Source organism: Ornithorhynchus anatinus, chromosome 21, assembly GCF_004115215.2.
Source record: "Ornithorhynchus anatinus isolate Pmale09 chromosome 21, mOrnAna1.pri.v4, whole genome shotgun sequence".
Taxonomy (NCBI): domain Eukaryota; kingdom Metazoa; phylum Chordata; class Mammalia; order Monotremata; family Ornithorhynchidae; genus Ornithorhynchus; species Ornithorhynchus anatinus.
Genome location: NC_041748.1, coordinates 10,924,927 through 10,950,554, shown reverse-complemented (window position 1 = coordinate 10,950,554; position 25,628 = coordinate 10,924,927). Strand labels below are relative to the sequence as shown.

The 25,628-nt window shown below is 48.5% G+C and overlaps 1 protein-coding gene and 1 non-coding gene across 3 annotated transcripts in view; one reads left to right on the top strand and one right to left on the bottom strand.

The window, feature by feature from the left end:
* The window catches only part of RPS6KA2 (ribosomal protein S6 kinase A2), a 432,811-nt gene that overhangs the window by 196,213 nt on the left and 210,970 nt on the right, over window positions 1–25,628 (bottom strand). Inside the window, exon 1 of one of the 2 annotated variants that reach the window (XM_029049086.2) lies at window positions 8,276–8,394. The exons of the other annotated variant lie outside the window; for it this stretch is intronic. Coding sequence (XP_028904919.1) covers window positions 8,276–8,374 — 99 coding nt within the window. The 5' untranslated portion in view covers window positions 8,375–8,394. Of the gene's footprint in view, window positions 1–8,275; window positions 8,395–25,628 lie in introns of those variants that run through there. 2 annotated transcript variants of the gene reach the window in all.
* Window positions 13,726–13,863, top strand: LOC114806210. The gene has a single exon (XR_003754246.1). It is a non-coding gene; the product is annotated as a small nucleolar RNA SNORA7 (small nucleolar RNA).

The following is a 25,628-nucleotide window of genomic DNA, read 5'->3' as shown; positions in this document are numbered from 1 at the left end:
GTTCTAAGCGCTGGGGAAGATACAGGTAATCGGGTTGTCCCACTTGGGGCTCATACTCTTAGCCCCCATTTTAGTGATAAGGTAACTGAGGCCCAGAGAAATGAAGTGACTGACCCAAAGTCACATAGCTGACAATTGGCGGAGCCAGGATTAGAAGCCACGACCTCTGACTCCCAAGCCCGTGCTCCTTCCACTAAACCCCGCTGCTTCTTTTGCTTTAAAGACAAATATAAATTGAAGCATGACGGTCTAGTGGAGAGAGCACTGGTGTGGGGGTCAGAGGAGGTGGGTTCTAACCCTGGCCCCACCCCTCATTAATAATAATAATCATTATTATTACTATGGTATTTGCTAAGAGCTTGCTCTGTGCCAGGCACTGTACTAAGTGCTGGGGGGAATCAAGCAAATCAGGTTGGACCCAGTCCCTGTCCCACATCAGGCTCACAGTCTTAATCCCCATTTTACAGATGAGGTAACTGAGGCACAGAGATGTAAAGTGACTTGTCCAAGGCCACACAGCAGACAAGTGGCAGTTTAGATTAGACTAGAACCCGAGTCCCACTTACCTGCTGTGTGACTTGGAGAAAGTCACTTAACTTCTCTGTGTCTTGGAGTTCTCATCTATAAAATGGGGATTCAATACATGTGCTCCCACCTACTTAGACTGTGAGCCTCGTGTGGGACAGGGACTGGGTCTGACCTGATTATCCCGTATCTACACCAGTGCTCGATAAAGTGCTTGTAACACAGAAAGCATTTAACAAGTACCATAATTACCTATATTATTACACACATATATAGTATAAAGAAAAAAGTTTGCACAACCCTCTGCAATCCGGTATCAGTCCTCTTCGCTCCACTGAGTTTGCTCTCTCCGGCATCATCAACGACCTCCTCCTCCTTGCCAAATCTAACTCCCTCAACCTTTCGGCTGTGAACCACCCGCTTCTCCTAACCTTAGATTTGTTGACACAGTCCTCTCTTAGTTCTTCTTATGACTCCGGTCCTCCTTCTCGGTCTCATTCACCGGCTTGCCATCCACCGCTCATCCGCTAATCTCTCAAGGCTCTGCCTAGATCCCCTGCTCGCCGTACACTCAGCCCCGTAAATAAGTCACGGATATGTACATAAGTGCTATGGGGCCGAGGGAAGGGTAAGAAAAGAGTAGTAACACAAGTGCAAGGGTGAACAGAAGGGAGTGGGAGAGGATAAAACGACTGCTTAGTCAGAGAAGGCCTCTTGAAGGAGAGGTGCTTTTACTTAGGCTTTCAAGGTGAGCACAGTGATGGTCTATAGATATGAAGAGGAAGAACATTCCAGGCCAGAGGCAGGACGCGAGCAAGGGGTCAACGGCGAGATAGACGAGATCAAATTAGTGAGTAGAATGACATTTGAGGAGCAAAGTCTGTAGTCGAAAATGAGGGCGATAAGGTAGGAGGGGGCAGGGTGACCGAGTGCTTTAAAGCCTATGGAAAAGAGTTTCTGATGGAGGTGGAGGTGGATGAGGAGCCACTGGAGTTTCTCGAGGAAGGGGGAAAACATGAACCGAATAATCCAGGCAGCAGAGAAGAGTGGGGAGATACAGGAGGCACGGAGGTCAGCAAGGAGGCTGATGAAATAATCAAGGCAGTATAGGAAAAGTGCTTGGGTTAGCATGGCAGTGGTTTGGATGGAGAGGAAAGGGTGGATTTTAGTGATGTTGTGAAGGTTGAAACAACAGGATTGGGTGAAAGACTGAAGATGAGGGTTGAATGAGAGAGATGAGTCAAGGATTCAGCCAGTGTTATGGGCTTATGAGACAGGAGATGGTGGTGCTATCTGCAGTGATGGGAAAGTCAGGGGAAAGACAGGGTTTGGGTGGGAAGATAAGGAGTTCTGTTTCGGACACGTTAAGTTAGAGGTTATCAGTGGGACCTCCAAATAGAGATGTCCCGAAGGCAAATGGAAATAGGAGACTACAGAGAGAGAGAGAGATTAGAGCTGCAGATGCAGATTTGGGAATCATCTGCATAAAAATGATGGTAACTGAAGCCATGGGAGTGCAAGAATTCTCCAAAGGAGGGGAGAATCAAAGGGACCCAAAACTGGGCCATGAGAAACTCCCAAAGTTAGGGGGAGGGAGGCAGAGGAGGAGCCCGCGAAAGAGACTGAGGGTGAGCAGTCTGAGAGATAGGAGGAGAACCAGGAGAGAAGAGTGGTGGTCAACAGTTTCCAAGGTAGATGAGGGGTCAAGGAGGATATGGATGGAGTAGAGGCCAATAGATTTGGCAAGATGGAGATCACTGGTGAGATGAGGGAGGTCGGGGGGGCAGGGGGTCTGAGGATGGATTTAAACATCTGAAACGACTGGCGTGGACAATGGGCATTGGAGTCGATCAGGATGGAAAAATAATGTTGCCAGATAAGTGAAGAGGGCAGACTTAAAGCAGGCAAGGAGGTGTTTGAAGTTGACGAAGTCGGCCTGATATCTGGATTTCGACTAGCTGCGCTCTGCAGCTCATGCACAGGAGCAAAGGAAGCAGACTGTGGAGGTGATGCGGGGCTGGGGGTTAGTGGTATGAGATTGTCAAAGGGATGGGGAGGGAGGGAGCTGAGCTCAGTAGAAAGGGTAGTGTTAGTGTGTTACTTGGGTCTCAAAAGAAAGGGAATTTGAGGACAGAGACTAAACGATAGCATGATGACTGCCTTAATGTCCTGCTGGCATCTCAAATTCAATGTCATAAACTGTACTTCCCATATTCTCTCCTCTACATAACTTTCCCATCACGGTTGGCAACCCATCCGGTTCTTCCCATTTCTGAAACCAGCAACCTTAGCATTACCCTTCGGTCCAACCCCCATTTTCAGTCTGATTCTAAATCCTGTTGGTTTTTCCTCCACAATAATCGGTCGATCAGTGGTGCTTAATGAACACCTACTATGTGTGAAGCCCTGTACTAAGCACTTGGGAGACAATCACACAACCTAGGTCGAGGATCTACTCCACCCTCTCTATCCAAATGGCCACCATCCTAGTTCAAGCATTGGTCATATGCCAACTTGATGATTGCATCGACCTCCTCAAAGGTCTTTCTCGCCTCTCCATACTTCACTCTGCTACCGAGATCATTTTTCTGGACGTCATCCTGCCTGGGTCTCTCATTTCTCAGAAACTTTCACTGGCCAAACCTCCTGACAAGTGGCTTTAAAATACTCGCTTTCTCTCCTTATTTCTAGAGCCCGTACTTGCAATCTAATCGAAATATCCAGGTGAAGAGAAATACACAGATCTGACATTCATCCCAATAACCATAATAATAATTTTTGGTATTAACCGCTTACTCTATGTTCAAGGGCTAGGGTGGATTCGTGGTAATGAGATATGACACAGCCCCTGTCCTACACTTTATTCCCATCTTACAAACTAGGGCACCGAGAGTTTAAGTGACTGGCCTGAAGTCACACAGTAGACCACTGGCATGGCTGGGACACAAGCCCACGTCTCCTGACTTGTGCTCTTTCCTGAAGGCGAAGCTGCCTCTGGGACTTGGAGTTTAGTGGGGATTCTTATTACACCTCAAAATGGGAAGAGACTGGGCCTGAAACATGTTTGGAGCCAGGTTGGGAGTCAGTCCCTCCCACCTCATTTGATGATGACCATGACCAGTTACTGACAGGGGAGGTGGAAGAATAGCTTCTGTGACCTCTGACTTGCTGTCTGTCCCTGACCTGCCATCAGAAGAGAGTTCACCTGATGAGGAAAACAGCACACTCCAGGGAAACCTCTCCTCTGCAATTAGCACGCCTCTCCTCAGGTTTATCTCGACTACCGTGACCTAATATACTCAATCAATGTCACTTACTGAGCACTCACTGTATGCAGGGCACTCTACCAAGGGCTTGGGAGAGTGCAGTACAACAGAGTTGGTAGATAGGCTTCCTGTCCACAAGGAGTTTACAGCCTAGAGGGTGAGACAGACATTAAAACAAATTACAGATAAGGGGATGGGAGAGTATCAGGAGATGTATATAAATGTGATGGGGTTGGGGATGGGGTGAATAGCAAGTCCTTAAAGGGTATGGATCAAAGTGTACAGGTGACACAGAGGAGTGGGCTTAGGGAAGGTTTCTGGGAGAGATGACCTCTAAAGACGGAGAGACGGGTATCCACTGTCTACGGAGGGAGAGGGAGTTCCAGGACAGAGGGAGGATGTGGGCAAGAAGTCTGCAATGAGATGGATGAGATCTAGGTACAGTGAGTAGGCTGGCTTTAGAAGAACCAAGTGTGTGGGACGGGTTGTAATAAATCACAGTGTTGGTATCTGTAAGGGTTTATTTTGTACCAAAATATTATTTTATTTTGTAATTTATTTTGGACTAAGCCCTGGGGTAATCAGGTTGGACACTGGCCTTGCCCTCATTGGGTTCACACTCAAAGTAGGAGGGAGAACTGGTATTTAATCCCCATGTTACAGAGAAGCCAAGTGACTTGCTCAAGGTCACACACCCGGCAGGTTATGGAAGTAAGGTAGAAGGGGAATAGCTGATTGCTGATTGAGAAAAAGAAATGATGAAAGCTGAAGAGTACATTTCAAAATACATCTCTTCCTTGCATCATCCCCAAAATATCCTCATGAGGAGTACCATACCGGGGGAAACATTTAACCAGGAAAAGAGACGGAGCCCATGACCTCCCCTGGTCCTGGTGGGCGGGAGAACTGACATGGCTGGTATTCTGGGAAAGTCTGGGACTTTCTTCCTTCCTTAAATCATCCAGGTTCTGCAACCAGGATAAGGGTCTGAGGTCTGGGTCCTTCAGGGGGAATGCTAGAGGGCAGATAATGCTCCCCTGAATAACACTGGGGAAAGGTGCAGGCAGATCTTCCTGTTATCCCAAAGAGTTACCTGCCCCAAGGGAATATTTGTGGAATTCAGATCAAATATCAGCAGGGATATGGAGACCCTTAATAGTGGTGAAGCTTCAGCCTGTGATTGACAGAGACACTTCTGAATTTATGACGAGCTTGGAACAACTAGAAACCTCAGGATCCTGAGGATAGAAAAGACACCAAGAAAGTATTTCCCAAATGAATGATACTGTTTTAAGTTTACTTCAACTGCGGTGCTTTCCTATTTCTATTACAATATGGAGATTTATGGAGTCAGTGAAGTTCACCAGAAAAACAGCCTTGCAAAATCTAAGCTGGATATAGCATATTTTTGTCAGATCCAGTGGCAATTCTTCCCTACCAGGCAAAAATGCTGGTTCCCCTCTCTCAAAATCACTTGGCTTGAGCTTATCTGATTGAAATTCTTACGTTTATTTTTTCATTAGCAGCCTGAAACTAGGCCTTCCCTTCTTTAAAGATAAGGTCTATGTATTTCTACCTCTATACGCCACACTTTGGGCATCTTTTCTGGCGCCTACATTTCCCTGACCTCTGCCTATAGTCAGATGGTGATGAACTGATGCGAGCCCAAAAATAACCTTACATTTTCCTCTTTTGAGTTTGCCTTTTTCCAAAAAATCAAAACAGATTATTTTCATTCTCACAAAGAAAGGAAGGGAGAGTCAGTAATCTTTTTTCCTGTTTGCCTTTCCTCGCTCCATCACTCTTCTGGGTCACTTGCACAAAATTAGTGAACTCCTGCAAAATCGTAATAACTTTAGAAGTAAAGGTTACATGCTATGTTTAATGCGGCCCCAGGATTTGAGCCATTAACACTTATTTTTTCATTTATGAGTATATTACTACTACTAAGACCACCGGCAGTGGGGTTCTTCTACAAAAAGAGTCCTGGAACTGGCAATTTTTCCATCCAGGCTTGGCTGTGCCACGATATAACAGTTTCCTCAGTTTCCTCGGTCCTAGAAGTGCCCCTACAGCAAGTCTCTGATAAATCTCCATTCTCCGTCCCTAGCCCAAAGGCCGGATCTCCTGTCTGCACCTACTGCATACTTCTCATCAGATGTAGCCCTGGCTTTAAGCACAACCCTCCATGCGATTTCTCCAGGGCACAAGAAGGAGCCAGTTTAAGTTTAAAAACTTTTGCTTTTTCAAAGCCCCATGTCACAACTTTTCCTCACCAATCCGCGGCAGTGAAAAGGAAATCAGGAACAAGTGCTGAAAAGGCAAGTGCATTCCAGAATTGCTCTTCTGTGCTGGCGGATAAGTTTAACTCTCCAAAGCATCCCTGTCCCCGAGTTAACTTTCTAAAGCATCGGGGTGACCTGAAGAGGTACCAGCCCACTGCTGATAATTCTCATTTTTAGGTATGAGAGGAAAGTCCCCTTCCAATGAGAATTTGTTTTATCGAACCTATGACTTCTCTCAGTTTATTGCCATTGTTCTCGTCTGTCCGTCTCTCCCGATTAGACTGTAAGCCTGTCAAACGGCAGGGACTGTCTCTATCTGTTGCCGACTTGTTCATCCCAAGCGCTTAGTACAGTGCTCTGCACATAGTAAGCGCTCAATAAATACTACTGAATGAATGCAAGGATTAACAGAAAAAGAAATGATTACGATAGGTGAAGAAAGAACTTCTTTAGTAGCCTTGTTAACTTTGAAAACCGACTTAGGGAGTCTGCACGCGTCTAACGCCGGGGAGTGGACGATCATCAGAGACAGTGGAAACAACTGAAGAGAAATGAATTAAACGGATTGATGACAAAATTGGAAAAAAAAGGTGAAATCGATAAATCAGTCGTATTTATCGAGCGCTTGGAAGGGTCCAATTAAACAGAATTAGCACAGACACGTTCCCTGCCCTTACGAATAACAACGGTGGTGTTTGTTAAGCGCTCACTATGTGCCGAGCACTGTTCTAAGCGCTGGGTTTACATACTATTTTTAAACCAAGCCGTAGGTCTGAGGTCAAATTGGAAAATTGTAGAATGATCTCCCTTCGCCATTCAGCATGTCTTCGGCTTTTCAATTTGGCTACGCAGTCGAAGCAAAAATCTCTCCGTCTGGACTAACCCTGGTCCAAAATTTACAGGCAGAGTGATTTGGGTTCTGCTGAAACTAGAGATCGAGGCAGGTGGGAGAAGGGCATCATCTCCATAGGCCTTTATAATTCATTTAATTTTGGAACTTGTTAAGCGCTTATTACATGCCAAGCACTGTTGTAAGCGCTGGGTAGATACAAGCTTGTCCCTCGTGGGGCTCACAGTCTTAATCCCCATTTTCCAGATGAGGTAACTGAGGCCCAGAGAAGTGAAGTGACTTGCCCAAAGTCACACAGCTGATAAGTGGTGGAGGCGGGATTAGAACCCATGACCTGTGACTCCCAACCCCGGGCTCTTTCCACGCATAGTCAAGAAAATCCAATCTGAAATGTAATAGGAGGGGCCGGTACGGCTACGACGGTGTCTGGTGGCAAAAATCAACCCTCCCTTTCGTCGGTCCCACTCAGCGTGGCTCAGTGGCAAGAGCCCGGGCTGGGGAGTCAGAGGTGGTGGGTTCTAATCCCGCCTCCGCCGCTTGCCAGCTGGGTGACTTTGGGCCAGTCACTTCACTGCTCTGGGCCTCAACTGGAAAATGGGGGTGAAGACTGGGAGCCCCACGTGAGACACCCTCGTCACCTCTGATCCACCCCCGGCGCTTAAAACAGTGCTTCGCCCAGAGTAAGCACTTAAATACCATTATTCACAATGTTGGTGTTTGTTAAGCGTTTACTCTGTGCAGCGCACTGTTCTAAGCGCTGGGGTACACAGGGTAATCCGGCTGAGTAATGAGGCTCAGTCTTCATCCCCATTTTCCAGATGAGGTCACTGAGGCCCAGAGAAGTGAAGTGCCAGGGGCCGTGCCGGGATTCGAACCCATGCCCTCGGACTCCCAAGCCCGGACTCGGAGCGCAGGCTGGCCATTCGGGTGCCGCTGAAAGAGGAGTTGAAATCTACGAATAAGGGGATGGAGAGCGACGACTAGGAAAGGAAATGGGGTTAATTCCAGGAATCCCCCCGGCCCGGCCCTCGGCTGACGCTCTCCATCGCCCAAGGCGGCGGCGGCGGCGGCGGCGGCGGAAGGAGGAAAGTGACTTGTCCTCTCCAGAAACGCTGGCCCGAAAGGGCATTTTCCGAACAAAGGATTCATTCATTCATTCATTCATTCCTTCCTTCATTCCTTCATTCATCGGCCGGTGTCTCCCCGGCGCCTCCGGGGTGCCGAGCACTGTCCTAAGCGCTGGGCGCGGCGGCCGGGCCACGGAGGGAGCCCATCCCCGCCCGGCCGGGGGGAGGGAGGCCCGCGGGGCCCCGGGGTTAGGGGGAGGCAGCGGCGCCGCCGACCTTTACCTCGAAGCGGCCGAAAGTCGAACTCTTGGAGCGCGATTTCCCGCGGAGGTAGACGGAGAAGAACCTCCGCACGGTGAACTTCTTCAGGCTGGCCTCCATCGCGGCGGCGGCGGGGGACGGCGGGGGGCGGCGGGGCGCGGCTCCCCGGAGGCGCATTGGCAGAAGGAGGAGGAGCGGGAGGAGCGGGAGGAGCGGGAGGAGCGGGCGGCGCGGGCGGGGAGGCCGGAGCCCCCGGGGACGGACCCCCCGCTGCCCCCCGCACCCACTCCCGGCCGCCGCCCGCCTCTCGCCCCGCTCCCGCACCTTTCCATTGCGGAGCGGCCGGCCGGCGCCCGGACCCGCCCGCGCCCCGCCCCCTTCGCCCCGTCAGCCAATCCGGGGCCGCGCCCGCCGCATGCATAATGAGCTCGGGGAGGAGGCCCCGCCCCGTCCCCGCCCCCGGGCGCCCCGGCCGAGCGCCTCCCCGGGCGGGAGGGCGGGAGGGAGGGAGGGGACCCCATCAGGCATCTCCCCGCTCGGCTCCGGTTCGGGAAGATCAGCTTCCTTCCAGCGGGAGACACGGGCCCGCGGGCCGTGTGCGGGGAGCAGCGAGGAGGGATGCGGGCGGTGTACGGGGAGCAGCCCGGCAGTGTGCGGGGAGCAGCGAGGAGGGATGCGGGCAGTGTCCGGAAAGCAGCGAGGGGGGATGCGGGCAGTGTCCGGAAAGCAGCGAGGGGGGATGCGGGCAGTGTCCGGAAAGCAGCGAGGGGGGATGCGGGGAGTAGCGAGGGGGGATGTGGGCAGTGTGCGGGGAGCAGCGGGGCGGTGTGCGGGGAGCAGCGGTATGCGGGGAGCAGGCGGTGCCTGGGGTGAGGAAGCAGGTGATGCCCTTTAGGAGGAGGCCGAGGCTCTCTAGGGAGCTAACGTGTCCCCGGGCCGAGCCTCCCACACCTCCGGGCCCTGAGACCGAGGGCCGCTGGCCTTCTTCCCTGCCCGCCGTCTCTTGTACCGCTGTCCTCCCGCGGAAGCCCAGACCGCACATCGCCCCGAGCCCGGCGAGGCAGGCCGGGCCCCGAAACCGTGGGGGGACGAGTTCGGATCCCCCTTGGATCCGAGGAGGCGGGCCCCCACCCGCACCGCGCTCCGGGAAGACCCCCGGACCACGTTCTTTCCATTCATTCATTCAGTCGTATTTATTGAGCGCTTACTCTGTGCAGAGCACTGCACTAAGCACTTGGAATAAGATTGATGGCATTTGTTAAGCGCTTACTATGAGCAAAGCACTGTTCTAAGCGCTGGGGAGGATACAAGGTGATCAAGTTGTCCCACATGGGCTCACGGTCTTAATCCCCATTTTACAAATGGGGTAACTGAGGACAGAGAAGTTAGGTGACTTGCCCAAAGTCACACAGCTGACAAGTGGCTGAGCTGGGATTTGAACCCATGACCTCTGACTCCCAAGCCCGGGCTCTTTCCACTGAGCCACGCCGCTTGGAATGTACAATTCGGTAACAGATAGAAACAATCCCTGCCCAATGACGGGCTCCCGGTCTAATCGGGAGAGACAGGTGGACAAAAGCAAGACAACTTAATCACGATAAACAGAATCAAGGGGATGTACACTTCCCCCCGGCCCAGTCCCGACCCACTGGGGAGCATCGCCTTTCGGCTTCCCTTGGCTTCCCTGCGAGGGAAAATACAAAATTCGCAATGAGCTTCGTTTAGCTTCGGAGGCCGCGGTGTCCGGCGGCTGCCAAAAACCATACGGTATAAGCTGCAGACCATAGTTATTGGGGTTTTTGTCAAGTGGGTACTTGGTGCCAGGCACTAGACTAAGCATTGGGGTGGGTGCTGAGCAACCGGATCCAGTCCCTGTCCCGCGTGGGGCTCCCAGTTCAAGGGAGAGGGAGAACGGGCAACTTAGCCCCAACTGGACAAATAAACGGGCCCAGGAAAGACGTGTGACTTGCCCAAGGTCGCACGGCAGGTGAGAGGCAGAGCTGGGATGTGAGCCCAGTTCTCCTACCCTCGGGACCCATGACCGCTAGACCATGTTCCTATTACAGACATTTCCGGGGGTGGGAATGGGTGGGGGACCAGGGCTTTCAAAAAGTGTCCTGCAGGGAAAGGAAACCCTGGGTGAATTGGCAAGGAGTCCCGGGCCTATAGGTCTCGGGGCGCTAGACCATGTTCCTAATGCAGACATTCCCGGGGGTGGGAATGGGTGGGGGACCAGGGCTCTCAAAAGGTGTCCTGCAGGGAAAGGAAACATTGGGTGAATTGGCAAGGAGTCCCGGGCCTATAATAATAATAATGTTGGTATTTGTTAAGTGCTTACTATGTGCAGAGCACTGTTCTAAGCACTTGGGTAAATACAGGGTAATCCGGTTGTCCCACGTGAGGCTCACAGTCTTAATCCCCATTTTACGGATCAGGTAACTGAGGCACAGAGAAGTTAAGTGACTTGCCCACAGTCACACAGCTGACGAGTGGCCGAGCCGGGATTCGAACCCATGACCTCTGACTCCCAAGCCCGGGCTCTTTCCACTAAGCCACGCTGCTATAGGTGTCCTGGTATTGCTGGCACCCACACCTCTACCCCCACCTCTTTCTCTTACTCAGTTCCCCGGTCCTCCAATACACCTTGCTTTCCTACCCCAGTGAAGAACTGGGGCCAGGCAGAAGGCAGGCTGGCCCTAGGAACCGAATTTTATCCTATGTGGTGGCCGACTTACCTGAGTTGAGTGATTTGTAAAATCAGAAGCGGGGATATCACTTGGCGGGAGAGGAGTGCCAGTTCAAATTCCAAAATGGGTACTGGGAGAAAGCTGGCTAGCGAATGCATCCGGGTGGGCGAGCGTTTGCACAAGGATCCGCATCAGGAAACAATTTGATAGGCTCTAAATCCCAGCACTTAGTACAGTTCTCAGCACACGGGAAGTGCTTAAATAAATATTATCACTACTACTAGTGCAGGAAGTGGAGCACGATTGCTCAGCCACAGGGCCATTGCAAAATGATGTAGGAAATCAAGGAAACATTCAACATTCTATAAATCTTGGAAGCCTCTTGCAGTACACAGAAAGCTCAAGCACCATGAAAGCTCTCCCCAAGAAACGGGATTATTTTAAATATACGGCTGGCCAGTCATCGAGTACTAAGTGCTAGGTACTGTATTAACTGTAACTGTAACTGCCCTCAGAGGGTTTAAGTTGTAATTGCCGAGGCAAAAATATTTACAAATGAAGGGAGCGGAAGAAAGAATATATATCGGAGTAGTGCCTCTATGCCAGGGTGGAATAACTAAACCAATAATTGAATATATAAATATGCAGTGAAAATAAAAATCTGCATATGTCTATAAGTAGTGAGGGGAGGAAAAAAATCCTTAAGCAGGTTGATCTAGGAGTTGTGAATTGATTGGGGAAGATTCCCTGGAGGAGTTGGGGTTCTAGGCGAGCTATGAAGATAGAGCTGTGGCCTGGGTGGGTTTGTTAGGTCTGGGTGGGAATTTGAGGCTGAACAAGAGGTCTGAGATGAGAGAGTCGAGAGCAAAGTGTAGTTAAAAGGTGAGCTTGAGAGCAGCAGAGAGTACGAGCTGCCGAGCAGGGGGTGAAGAGAGCCAACGTGTAAGAAAGATAATATTAGTGGAGGGTCTTGAAGAAAATAGAAGATTCTACTTGATGGGGAGCCATTGGGGAATTTTGAAGAGTGCAGAAATGAGCACCAAGAAACCCATCAAGGAGATGATCTATTTGTGTGACAGCTTGGAGAACAGACTGAAGGAGACATCAGGAGCCGGGAAGGTGGGTGAGAAAGATGATGCAGTAGTTTATGCTTGAGGTGCCAAGAGCTTGGAATAGGTGGAGAGAATGGTGTGGACCGGGGAGAAATGATGGAACCGAAAAATGATCAAACTCCTCAGCATCAGAAACTCCTTACTGTTGACTTGAAAGCACTCAGTCAACTCCCACCACCTCCTAACTTACCCTACTAATCTCCTAAAACAGCTCAGCCTGCACAGTCACTTCTGATCTCATATATCTCGCTGCTGACCCTTCACTGGCTTCTTCCCTCTGATGTCATTTGTATATATTTTTGTCATTTGTGTATATTTTGTCATTTGTATATATTTTTATTACCCTATTTATTTTGTTAATGAGGTGTACATCCCCATTCTATTTATTGTGATTATGTTGTCTTGTTTTTGTCCTTCTTTTTCCCCCGATTAGACTGTGAGCCCGTCACTGGGCAAGGATTGTCTCTATCTGTTGCCGAATTGTAATTAATTAATTAATGTTGGTATTTGTTAAGCGCTTACTATGTGCAGAGCACTGTTCTAAGCGCTGGGGTAGACATAGGGGAATCAGGTTGTCCCACATGGGGCTCACAGTCCTAATCCTCATTTTACAGATGAGGTAACTGAGGCCCAGAGAAGTTAAGTGACTTGCCCACAGTCACACAGCTGACAAGTGGCAGAGCTGGGATTCGAACTCATGACCTCTGACTCCAAAGCCCGTGCTCTTTCCACTGAGCCACGCTGCTTCTAACTGTACATTCCAAGCACTTCGTACAGTGCTCTGCACAAAGTAAACGCTCAATAAATACTATTGAATGAATGAATGAATGTCAGACTATCACCTCCCCTTCCCCCTTAAAGCCTTATTAAGGTCCCATCTCCTCCAAAAGGCCTTCCCTGATTAGGTCCTCTTTCCCGACTCCCTCTCCCTTCTGCATTGTTTATGTATTTGGACCTTTGGGTACTTTCTATTAGAAACTATCTGCCATTTATTTATATTAATGTCCATGCCCATCTACTTGTTTTGTTGTCTGTCTCCCCACTTCTAGACTGTGAGCCTGTTGTTGAGTAGGGATTGTCTCTATTTGTTGCCAAATTGTACTTTCCAAGCTCTTAGTACACACAGTAAGCGCTCGATGAATATGATTGAATGAATGAAGGAATAAATTGTAAGCTCACTGTGGGCAAGGAACTGTGTCTACCAACTCTTGTACTTTCCCAAGCACTAATACAGTGCTATGCACACAGTAAGCACTCAAATACCATTGATTGATTAATTGATTTAGCAGTTGATGGAATGTGAAAATTGAGGGACAGGGCAGAGTCAGGGAAAACGGCAAGCTTGCGAACTCCTAGGCCAGGGAGGACAGTGGTGTTATCGACAGAGATGGAAAATCGATAATCAAGGATAGACAGTGAAGCCCCTCCCTGTGTGCAGACTACTCCACTAAGCATTTGGAAGAGTATAATAAAATTAGAAGACATGATCTCTGTCCTCAAGGAGTGTACAACGCACTGGGGAGGCAGACACAAAACAAGGAGTACTTTAGGAAGATGAGCCGTGCAGCAGCATGTAGTAGAAATTGGTGGACAGAGAGCCTGGAGGTTGGAAGAGCAGCGAGAAAGCTACCAAGAGAAAGTTAATGCAATAATATAGCCAAAGAAGTTTTTACCCCTCTCAGGATTGCATCTGGAGAGTTTCCAATACCCTACCAGTCTCTGCTATGGGAGGGAGAGTCAAGCAGAGGCCTACCCATTCCATTCCTAGCTTGGGTAGTGGCTAGTGAATGGAAGGCCATCTGCTACAAGTCAAAACTCCCCTGTGCTGGGCAGCAGCAGCATGGACAGAGTCAAGGGTGGAGCCTCAAGTTTTCCTCTTGGAAGAAGGCAGTGGTAAACCACATCCATATTCTTACCGAGGAAACTCTATGGATACATACCAGAACAATTGCAGATGGAGGTGGGGCGTTCTGGGAGAGATGTGTCCATGGAGTTGCTATGGGTCGGGGACGACTCGACAGCATAAGACAAAGAGGAAGTTGAGGATCTGGGAGATGGTGTTCGGGAAAAACTCTCAAGATCTGTCAGTAGATTGAAGGAAAGATTGGACGGGGCACAAAGAGTCAGGAATGACACCAAGGATGTAGGCTTCTGGGGCAGAGAGGGTGGTGGTGGTTTTGTCTGTTATGGGAAATGTTGGGGGAAGAGTGAGTTGAGGGGGAAAGATACATGCTGATGAAGACATGTTGAGTTTGAAGTCCCCCAGGGCACACAGGCAAAGCCAGCAAATAAGAGTTAGAAGGAATGGTCAGTGAGCCCATAGAGAGATTGAATGTAAGCACTTTGAGGGTAGTGGGAGTGTCTTCTAACTCCACTGTATTCTCTAAATGCTTAGTATAGTTCTTTGCACATGATAGTTGCTCAGTAAATACTGTTAATTGATTGACTGGAGGAGAAACAAGTGAGCACCATCTCACCCCGGGGGGGGAAAAAACCAGTGAGTGATCCCAGGCGTGGAACCTGACCTAGAGTTCAAAGAATAGGACAGGGTAAAACCCACTGATTTGGCTGTGAGGAGATCACTGGTGATGATCAGTCCATTGAGAGGGGCTGGGGGGCAGAGGAAGAGCCTGCAAAAGAGACTGAAAGTGGGTGGCCAGAGGGATAAGAGGAGAACCAGGAGTCAGCGAAGCCAATGTTGGATAATGTTTCCAGGTGGAGGAGGTGGACCACAGTGTCAGAGGCTTCTGAGAGGTTGAGGATGATTGGGATGGAGAAGAGACCCTTGGATTGGCAAGAAGGTGACATCTGAGACGGCAGGTTCGAAAGAGTAAAGGGAGGAGGCATCAGATTGGAGGGGGGTCAAGGAATGAATTGGAGAGGAAGTGGAGGTCAGTGTAGACAACTCACTCAAGAAGTTTTGAGAGGAACGGTAGGAGGGACATGGGATGATAACTGGAGAGACCTAAAGGTCTAGGGAGGGGTTCACTGTAAGCCCCCACCCTTAGTACAGTGCTCTGCACATGGTAAGCACTCAGTAAATATGATTGAATGAATGACTGAGCATGTTTGAAAGCAGTGGGGTAGAAGCCATTGGCGAGCAAACAGCTGAAGACGGCGGTCAGGGAGGAGAAAAGGTTAGAATTCCTTAACTCCCATTCTCTCTTAGACCCCCTCCAATCTGGCTTCCATCCCCTCCACTCTACCAAGACTGCTCTCTCTAAGGTCACCCGTGATCTCCTGCTTGCCAAATCCAATGGCTCCTACTCCATTCTGATCCTCCTTGACCTCTCTGCTGCCTTTGACACTGTCGACCATCCCCTCCTCCTCCATACCTTATCTCACCTTGGCTTCATGGACTCCGTCCTCTCCCGGTTCTCCTCTTACCTCTCTGGCCGGTCATTCTCGGTCTCCTTCGCAGGCGCCTCCTCCCCCTCCCATCCTTTAACTGTTGGAGTTCCTCAAGGGTCAGTTCTTGGCCCCCTTCTGTTCTCCATTTACACTCACTCCCTCGGTGAACTCATTCGCTCTCACGGCTTTGACTACCATCTCTACGCAGATGACACGCAGATCTACATCTCCGCCCCTGTCCTCTCCCCATCCCTTCAGGCTCGCATCTCCTCCCACCTCCAGGGTGTCTCCGCCTGGATGTCGGCCCGCCACCTAAAACTCAACATGAGCGAGACTGAGCTCCTCATCTTCCCTCCCAAACCCGGTCCTCTCCCAGACTTCCCTATCACCGTGGATGGCACGACCATCCTTCCTGTCTCTCAGGCCCGCGATCTCGGTGTCATCCTTGACTCGTCTCTCTCGTTCACCCCACGCATCCTATCCGTTACCGAGACCTGCCGGTTTCACCTTTACAATATCGCCAAGATCCGCCCTTTCCTCTCCACCCGAACGGCTACCTTACTGCTACGGGCTCTCGTTATATCCCGGCTAGACTACTGTGTCAGCCTTATCTCTGACCTCCCTTCCTCCTCTCTCGCCCCGCTCCGGTCTATTCTTCACTCCACTGCCCGGCTCATCTTCCTGCAGAAACGATCTGGGCATGTCACTCCCCTTCTTAAACAACTCCAGTGATTGCCTATCGACCTCCGCTCCAAACAGAAACTCCTCACTCTAGGCTTCAAGGCTCTACGTCACCTTGCCCCTTCCTACCTCTCCTCCCTTCTCTCTTTCTACCCGCCCACCCCGCACACTCCGCTCCTCTGCCGCCCACCTCCTCACCGTCCCTCGGTCTCGCCTATCCCGCCGTCGACCCCTAGGCCACGTCCTCCCGCGGTCCCGGAACGCCCTCCCTTCCTCAGATCCGCCAAACTGATTCTCTTCCCCTCTTCAAAACCCTACTTAAAACTCACCTTCTCCAAGAGGCCTCCCCAGACTGAGCTCCTCTTCTCCCTCTACTCCCTCTACCACCCCCCCTTCACCTCTCCGCAGCTTAACCCTCTTTTCCCCCCATTTCCCTCTGCTCCTCCCCCTCTCCCTTCCCATCCCCTCAGCACTGTACTCGTCCACTCAAGTGTATATATTTTCATTACCTTATTTATTTTGTTAATGATGTACATCGCCTCGATTCTATTTAGTCGCCATTGTTTTTACGAGATGTTCTTCCCCTCGACTCTATTTATTGCCATCGTTCTCGTCTGTCCGTCTCCCCCGATTAGACCGTAAGCCTGTCAAATGGCAGGGACCATCTCTATCTGTTGCCAACTTGTTCATTCCAAACCCTTAGTACAGTGCTCTGCACATAGTAAGCGCTCAATAAATACTATTGAATGAATGAAAGGAGGTAAGTATTAATCACTTACTGTCTGCAGAGCACTGTGCTTAGCACTGGGAGAGGCGGCACAGGTGGGAATTAGACATGGTCCCCATCCTTCAGCGGGGGGAAAATGCCTAGTCCTTAGGCCTGCACAATGGTTTTGGAGGTCATCCCAGGATTTGACCAATTAGACCAGAGGTCCATGCATACGGTAGCCTTCCGTGCACAGTAGCCTCGGTGTGGAATGATGAGGCATTCTTTGACTTTCCTCCTCTTTCAGCTGTGACTCTGCTCCCTGCTAAGGACGTTGCCAAGCGTTTGAATCTCTGTGGTGAGGCCTCTCATGAAGGCTGGGTGTCCAGCCTATGTCTCAGTGGGGGAGCCCTCCTCCTGAAAGACACAGCTCATCTAATACCTCCATGTTGACTCCTTTCCTGGCTAGTGGCCATGCGAACAAGTATTGCTCTCTCTGGGCCACCACTGTCCTTTTCCGTTCTTTAGCACTCTGATGCTCCTGTTCAGCCGCTAGCTGCTGCATTAGTCATTAAATCTCACTTATACAAGCAGCAACAAGGATGATACAAGTAATTAGACAAGCTATTAAGCCTTCCTTCTATAAGCAGCAACCATGGGAAGAGGGCGTTGAGAGGAATGACCAATATAAATAGATCGGTAGGCTTTTTCAAGCCTCATCAATTGACGCGTGAACGTTAAACTGCAAAAGGTAGTTGTAAGCTCCTGGGGGGGATGGATCGTGTCTATCGACTCTATTGTACTCTCCTAAACATTTAGTTCAGTGCTCTGCACGTATTAGGCATTCAATAACTATTACTGATTCATTTCTAGGAAAATGTTTTAGCCCCGCAGGAAACTAAAAGCCATTTCTTTACAAGCAGCACTTCCTACCTGAGCTAGGCCCCATCTTTAATAGTCTCAAGTGGCTTCAGAGGCGTCGGAGGCTTTTATATATAATTTGTTTTTTTTTTTAATGGTGTTTAAGCACTTACTATGTATCGAGCACTTGGGGTAGGTACAAGTTAACCAGTCGGACCCAATCCCTATCCCACATGGGGATTCATTCATTCATTCAATAGTATTTATTGAGTGCTTACTATGTGCAAAGCACTGTACTAAGTGCTTGGAATGTACAAATCAGCAACAGATAGGGACAGTCCCTGCCCTTTGACGGGCTTACAGTCTAATCGGGGGAGACAGGCAGACAAGAACAATGGCAATAAATAGAGTCAAGGGGAAGAACATCTCATAAAAACAATGGCAACCAAATGGAATCAGGGTGATGTACATCTCATTAAACAAAATAAACAAAATAAATAGGGTGATGAAGATATATACAGTTGAGCGGACAAGTACAATGCTGAGGGGGTGGGAAGGGAGAGGGGGAGGAGGAGAGGGAGAGCGGGGAGGAGAGGGTTTAGCTGCGGAGAGGTGAAGGGGGGGTAGAGGGAGCAAAGGGAAAAAAGGGGGGACCTCAGTCTGGGAAGGCCTCTTGGAGGAGGTGAGCTTTAAGTAGGGATTTGAAGAGGGGAAGATAATTAGATTGAGAAGCAGCGTGGCTCAGTGGAAAGAGCACGGGCTTTGGAGTCAGAGGTCATGGGTTCGAATCCCAGCTCGGCCACTTGTCAGCTGTGTGACTTTGGGCAAGTCACTTAACTTCTCGGTGCCTCAGTTACCTCATCTGTAAAATGGGGATTAAGACTGTGAGCCCCACGTGGGACAACCTGATTCCCCTGTGTCTACCCCAGCGCTTAGAACAGTGCTCGGCACATAGTAAGCGCTTAACAAATACCAACATTACTATTATTATTATTAGATTGACGGTGGTGAGGAGGGAGGGCATTCCAGGACCGCGGGAGGACGTGGCCCAGGGGTCGATGGCGGGATAGGTGAGACCGAGGTACGGTGAAGAGGTGGGCGGCGGAGGAGCGGAGCGTGCGGCGTGGGCAGTAGAAAGAGAGAAGGGAGGAGAGGTAGGAAGGGGCAAGGTGATGGAGAGCCTCGAAGCCTAGAGTGAGGAGTTTGTATTTTGAGCGGAGGTTGATAGGCAACCACTGGAGGTGTTTAAGAAGGGGAGTAACATGCCCAGAACGTTTCTGCAGGAAGATGAGCCGGGCAGCGGAGTGCAGAATAGACTGGAGCGGGGCGAGAGAGGAGGAAGGGAGATCAGAGAGAAGGCTGACACAGTAGTCTAGCTGGGATATAACGAGAGCCCGTAGCAGTAAGGTAGCCGTTTGGGTGGAGAGGAAAGGGCGGATCTTGGCGATATTGTAAAGGTGAGACCAGCAGGTCTCGGTAACGGATCAGATGTGTTGGGTGAACGAGAGAGACGAGTCAAAGATGACACCAGTCTAAGTAGGAGGTTGAAGAAACTGAGGCACTGAGAGAAGTTAAGTGACTCGTCCAATGTCTCATAGCAGACAAGTGGCAGAGCTGGGATAAGAACCCAGGTCCACTGACTCCCAGTTCTGTGCCCTTTCCACTAGGTCATGTTGTTTCATTTTCTTTGGTATTCAAAGACATGGCTGATGGTGAAATTCACGTATGAATGCAAGTGTGGCTGAAAAGGTCAATGTGGGAAGCACAATCCTGACCACATTGTGTACATTAGTAGGCTGCCCCTTGGGTTGTCATGTTTAATATTTATGGTGCCTGGCACTGTTTTCTCCCTTGCCTCCTGGTCTCTTGTTCTTTCCCAAGAAGCAGCATGGTGTAGTGGATAGAGCACGGGCCTGGAAGTTAGAAGGTCACGAGTTATAATCCTGGTTCCGCCACTTGTCTGCTGTGGGACCTTGGGCAAGTCACTTCATTTCTCTGGGCCTCAGTTCCCTCATCTGTAAAATGGGGATCGAGACTGTGGGTCCCGTGTGGGACGGGGACTGTGTTGAACCCCGTTTGCGTGTATCCACCCCAGCGCTTGTGCCTGGCACATAATAAGTACTTAACAAATGCCATAGTTATTATTTTGTTCAAAAGAGTCTCTCAAACGTCTCACTGATATATGTTAGTTGTATTTCTGGGACAACCTGACCCGTCACAGGCAACTCTTTTCATTTATTTATTATTCACCATGCCCTTCCTCTTTCCTTCCTTCTGGCCTCCACACTAGCTCTCTCCCCATTCCACTCTGCTTACCCTGCCCTTCCTGTGGCCATTTAATCCTCCATTTCCTCTGCACCCCAGTTTTTTTTCACCTTATCCCACCTTGGCCACCTCATTTCTTCTCTGCCATAGAGATCTCCCTCACAGTCCCTCCTGCCCAGTACCCTCAGGAGCAGCTGGAAGCCGGGTTGAGGGATGGAGCTTGGGGGGCGGGATTCGGGAGAGCTACAGGGACAGCGAGGGATAGGTTCGATACTCTAGGTCAGGCTGGTTGGGGACAGAGAGCCAGGGGACAGATGGAAAAAGAGCTGCAGAGAGAGAAAACAAGTGGGGATGAGGAGAGAGGGGATGGTGGAAAGGTGAGCAAATAATAATTAAATTGAGAAGCAGTGTAGCCTATTGGAAAGAGCACAGGCCTGGGCATTAGAGGAACTGGTTTCTAATCCGGGCCCTTCCACGAAACTACTGTGTGCTCTTGGACAAGTCACTTAACTTCTCAGTGCCTCAGTTCCCTCATCTGCAAAATGGGAATTAAATACCTGTCCTCCCTGCCACTTAGACTGTGAACCTCATGTGGGATCTGATGAGTTTGTATCTATGCCAGTGCTTAGTACAGTGCTTGATATATGAGCATTTAACAAATAGAATTTGTTTGAAATTATTATGTTGGACATAGACTGTGCCTAGCAGTGTGGCCTAGTGGAAAGAACACGAGCGTGGGAATCAGAGGACCTGGGTTCTAATCCCAGATTCACCATTTGTCTGCTGTGTGACCTTGGACAAGTCTATAATTTCCCTATCCTTCAGTTAAGGCATCTGTAAAATGGGGATTAAGACTGCGAGCCCCATGTGGGACATGGATTGGGTCCAAGCTGATTAACTTGTGTCTACCGCAGAGTTTAGTACAGTGCCTGGCACAGAGTAAGCACTTAAATAACCATTAAATACACCCCCCAAGAAAAAAACTGATGATCTTGCATCTACCCCCAGGGCTTATAGTAAGCACTTAATAGATACAATAAAAAAGTAATAAATACAGCAGATATTAACAGTTAGGTGGGATTATCACATAAAAATACTCTCAACTTGTTTCAATAGACAGAGCCCTGAATATCTTCAGTGTATCCAACCCCAGACACCCACAGCAAAATTGCAGTTCGGGTAGATGGGCAATTAGTGTTTCCATGTAGTTTGGGGTTAGGTATGGGTAAATTCTGCTGAGGCACAGCATTGACACTCCTGATGCTCAGGATGTTTCCGGGCCGGGTTAACAAAGGTTCATTTACAAAAAGGACTTTTGAGGAGATTTGGAAGGGGGTGGAGGGTGAGGCAGGCTTAATTTGAATAGAAAGAAATACCAGAATAAAAACTGACAGCTGAGCAATAGAAAGAACACAAGGCAGAAGTCAGGAGACCCAGTTTCTAATCTCAGCTTTGCTACTGGCCTCCTGTGTGACCTAGGGCAAGTCACTTGATGTCTCTATGGTTCAGTTTCCACATCTGTAAAATGGGATGAGCCTCACTTGGGACAGAGACTGCATTTACTTACTATATAGGGCTTGGCATATAGTAAGTCCTTAATAAATTAATGGGACTGTGTCTGCTTATTGTTATATTGTACTCTCCCAAGTGCTTAGTACGGTTCTCTGCACATAATAAGCACTCAATAAATACAACTGAATTAATGAATGCCTCGGCCCATGACTGAAATGTCTTCTCTGGAGGATTGAAAGTAGGATCGGAAGCAGGAGGGAGATGATTTGGATTGATCAGTCAGTGGCAGGACTCTAACCCCAGTGTAGGGCATGAGAAGCGGAATAATAATAAGAATAATATTTAAGTGCTTATTCTATGCCAAGCATGGGGAAAGATACACTCTAATTGGATCGGACACCATCTTTACCCCACAAGTGTCTCACTACGTGGGAAGGAGAACAGATATTTCATCCCTATTTTACAAAATGAAGGACATTAAGTTCCAGAGATGTAAGATAACGTGCTCTGGTCACCAGGCAGACAAGGTGTAGGAGCCAGGATTAGAACCCAGGTCTCCTAACTCCCAATCCTGTGCTATTTAGACTAGACCTCAAAGAAGCAAGTTTCTACTTCTGTCTGTGGTGTTATCATCCTTATTCCAGTCCACGGGAACGGTGTCTCAGCATGGTCAGGTCAACCTGCCTTATCGTTTTCCTCCTGGCCTCCATTAAGGAAGGCAGTTAAAGTTGTGCTAGGGTTCTGTCAATTCACCTTGGAGAGTGGAATTGCCGAAATTGCTCCAGAGTTCCCTGAAGAGGATTCCCTCCTGCCTAGCTTCCCTAGGTACCCCTTTTTTAAAAGAGAATTGCTGAAGCGTCCGGAGAAGCAAAGAACTTTGGACTTAAAAAAAGTCCAAAAGGCTACTCAAATCTACTCTAACACCCATTAAAGGGACAAAATAACTGCTACAACTCCTCTTCCAGATCATCTCCTGATTCATTCAGTCCCTCTAGGAATGTAGCTTGACAAAAGAAAAAGAAATTCAACAATTCAGGCTTGCATTCTGAATATGCAGGCCTGAATATCATCAGACTTCACAAAGTCCCAAATCAGAGATGCTGTTTCCTATCCTTTGAGGTAGCCAGGGAGAGCAGACTTATCATCCCTAAAATTTGGCCAAATGAAAACCAGGAACAGAATAAAAATCACAGACATGTCTGCAACAACTGCAATCCTTTTGAGGACTCCCCTGTGAAAGGTTAATTATATTTAGAAATTCTGGTTGATAGTTAATCATTCACCTGCTCTCCTCAGCATGGATTTTGACACCAATTAAGTTCACAAGACCTGATTCTCCCAGGCAATCTCCCAGGATATAAGGAAAGAAAATGAAAGCATAAATTTGCATAGGAGAATAATGCCTCATTGATCTGCTGCTGTTTCCAATTCCCAACTGCAGAAGCTATGGATTAGTAACAATACTTTTTTATATTCAGGCAAGTTCTTGCCATCAAAGGTTCCTAATCTCATTTGACAAAGAGTACAGTTTGGTTGTGAGAAATTGGGTAATAATCAATACTTTATAAATCAATTACAGGTATTATTAATAAATACTAACAGCAGATATTTTAGCCTTTAAAATCGTAAGGCAGAGTAAGGAATTCCGAGTGCAGAGTTCATTCTAGGCAGGGTATATGCTTCATGGTTTTGTTGTACTTTGCTAAGCATGTAGAATTGCGAAGCAATGTGCAGTATATCGGACCTGATAAGTGCTCAATATAAATTCTCAAATATCACAATTATTATTATTATTACTACTACTACTGTGAATTAACCCATTAGTAACCTGCCTTTAGGATCCTAGGTAATAGTGACAACATTAATTTAGAAAGGCAGGTGCTTCCTGGTACCCGGATTTAAGGACACTTTGGAAATCAACCTCTAAGTGTGTATTTTTATGCAATGAATATCTTAAAATTTGGGCTGAAGAAAAGCCTTTTCCCCAGATTATCATTTTTATGTCCTCTGTAGGGTGCTTTGTGTAAAATTTGGCATGAAGCTAGTAAGACTTTTGAGAGAACCTCAGATCTACTTTTACTCGATCCCTGAAATAATTGCCTATAAAAACTTAGGATTTTGTTCACAGGTTCTTTTTAATAAGTGCCCTCAATCTTGAATAAGCAGTGGAAGTACCAAGCCATGCCCATGTCTACAGTCTGTTTTTTATGTACTCTTAGATTAACTATATAGCCTAATAAAAGGGACTATAAACAGGGGCTATTGCTGGAAGGAATTCCAAGATGTGTATTTGTGCCTATTCCTCCCCTTAAAAGACCATGGGAATTAATGATATTTCCCGTTTACCCATGTGAATCTCAACTTTGAAAGCTGTTTGAAATATTCCAGACTAAATGGGTTTTAATGGACATAAAATTGCAGCCTGATCTTTTCCTTCTTCTTCTGTAAAGCCCTGATGTGTCACTAGCAATCCTTCAATCCTCTATGGAGAGTGGTTAGTTTTACTATTGGCATGGCCTCATGCAACTGAAACTATACCAAGTCTCAAAATGCTTATTCTCCCATCACTTGAATCTGTCAATCAATCTATGTATTAAATGCTTATTGCGTGAAGAATCCTGTGCTATTTGGGAAAATGCAATAGAGTAGCTAAACCTGATCCCTGCCCTCAAGGAGTTCTTGAGGAGTTTAATAATAATAATAATAATGTTGGTATTTAAGCGCTTACTTTGTGCCGAGCACTGTTCTAAGCGCTGGGGTAGACACAGGGGAATCAGGTTGTCCCACGTGGGGCTCACAGTCTTAATCCCCATTTTACAGATGAGGTAACTGAGGCACCGAGAAGTGAAGTGACTTGCCCAAAGTCACACAGCTGACAAGTGGCCGAGCTGGGATTCGAACCCATGACCTCTGACTCCTGCTCTTTCCACTGAGCCACGCTGCTTCTCTACAGTCTAGTTTACAGTCTAGTGGCAGAGACAGACATTAAAATGAATTAAAGGAAAGGGAAATAGTAGTTGTACAGAAGTTGTACAGAAGTACTCTGAGGATGCGGGTGAGTATTAAAGGTCTTAGGGGGTATGCACAGGGGAGGGAGAATAGGGTGGGAAGAAAAGAGGTTAGTCAGGGAAGGCTTTCTGGAGGAGATATTTTAATAGGGCTTTGAGGTGGGTATCTGTTTGGCTATGGAGGGGGAAGGAGTTCCAAGAAGGAGGAAGAGTGAATTTGGTATTTGGTATTTGTATTTGTTAAGCGCTTACTATGTGCAGAGCACTGTTCTAAGCGCTGGGGTAGACACACAGGGGAATCAAGTTGTCCCACATGGGGCTCAGTCTTAATCCCCATTTTACAGATGAGGTAACTGAGGCACAGAGAAGTTAAGTGACTTGCTCACAGTCACACAGCTGACAAGTGGCAGAGTCGGAATACGAACCCATGACCTCTGACTCCAAAGCCGGTGCTCTTTCCACTGAGCTACACTGCTTCTCTAATGATGTTGGTATTTGTTAAGGGCTCACTATGTGCAGAGCACTGTTCTAAGCGCTGGGGTAGATACAGGGTAATCAGGTTGTCCCACGTGAGGCTCACAGTCTTCATCCCCATTTTACAAATGAGGTAACTGAGGCACAGAGAAGTTAAGTGACTTGCCCAAGGTCACACAGCTGACAAGTGGCAGAGCCGGAATTCGAACCCATGACCTCTGACTCCCAAGCCTGGGGTCTTTCCACTGCGCCACGCTGCTTCTAGAGTGAACAAGGGATTGTTGGTGAGAGTCAAGATGAAGGCACAGTAAGGGCCTGTCCTACTGTTGTTTCTAAGCAGTTACCTCACAATCTGGAAATCTGCTTTAAGAGATGTGTCTATATAAAGCAAGCCTGTCTTCAGGACAAAAACAGATGTTCAGAACCCTCAGTTCCAATGCCTCTCTAATGTAATATTACTAATAATGTTGGTATTTGTTAAGTGCTTACTATGTGCCGAGCACTGTTCTAAGCGCTGGGTAGATACAGGGTAATCAGGCTGTCCCACGTGAGACTCACAGTCTTAATCCCCATTTTACAGATGAGATAACTGAGGCGCCGAGAAGTTAAGTGACTTGCCCAAAGTCATGCAGTTGACAGGTGGTGGAGCCGGTATTAGAACCCATCACCTCTGACTCCTAAGCCTGTGCTCTTTCCACTGAGCCATGCTGCTTCTCT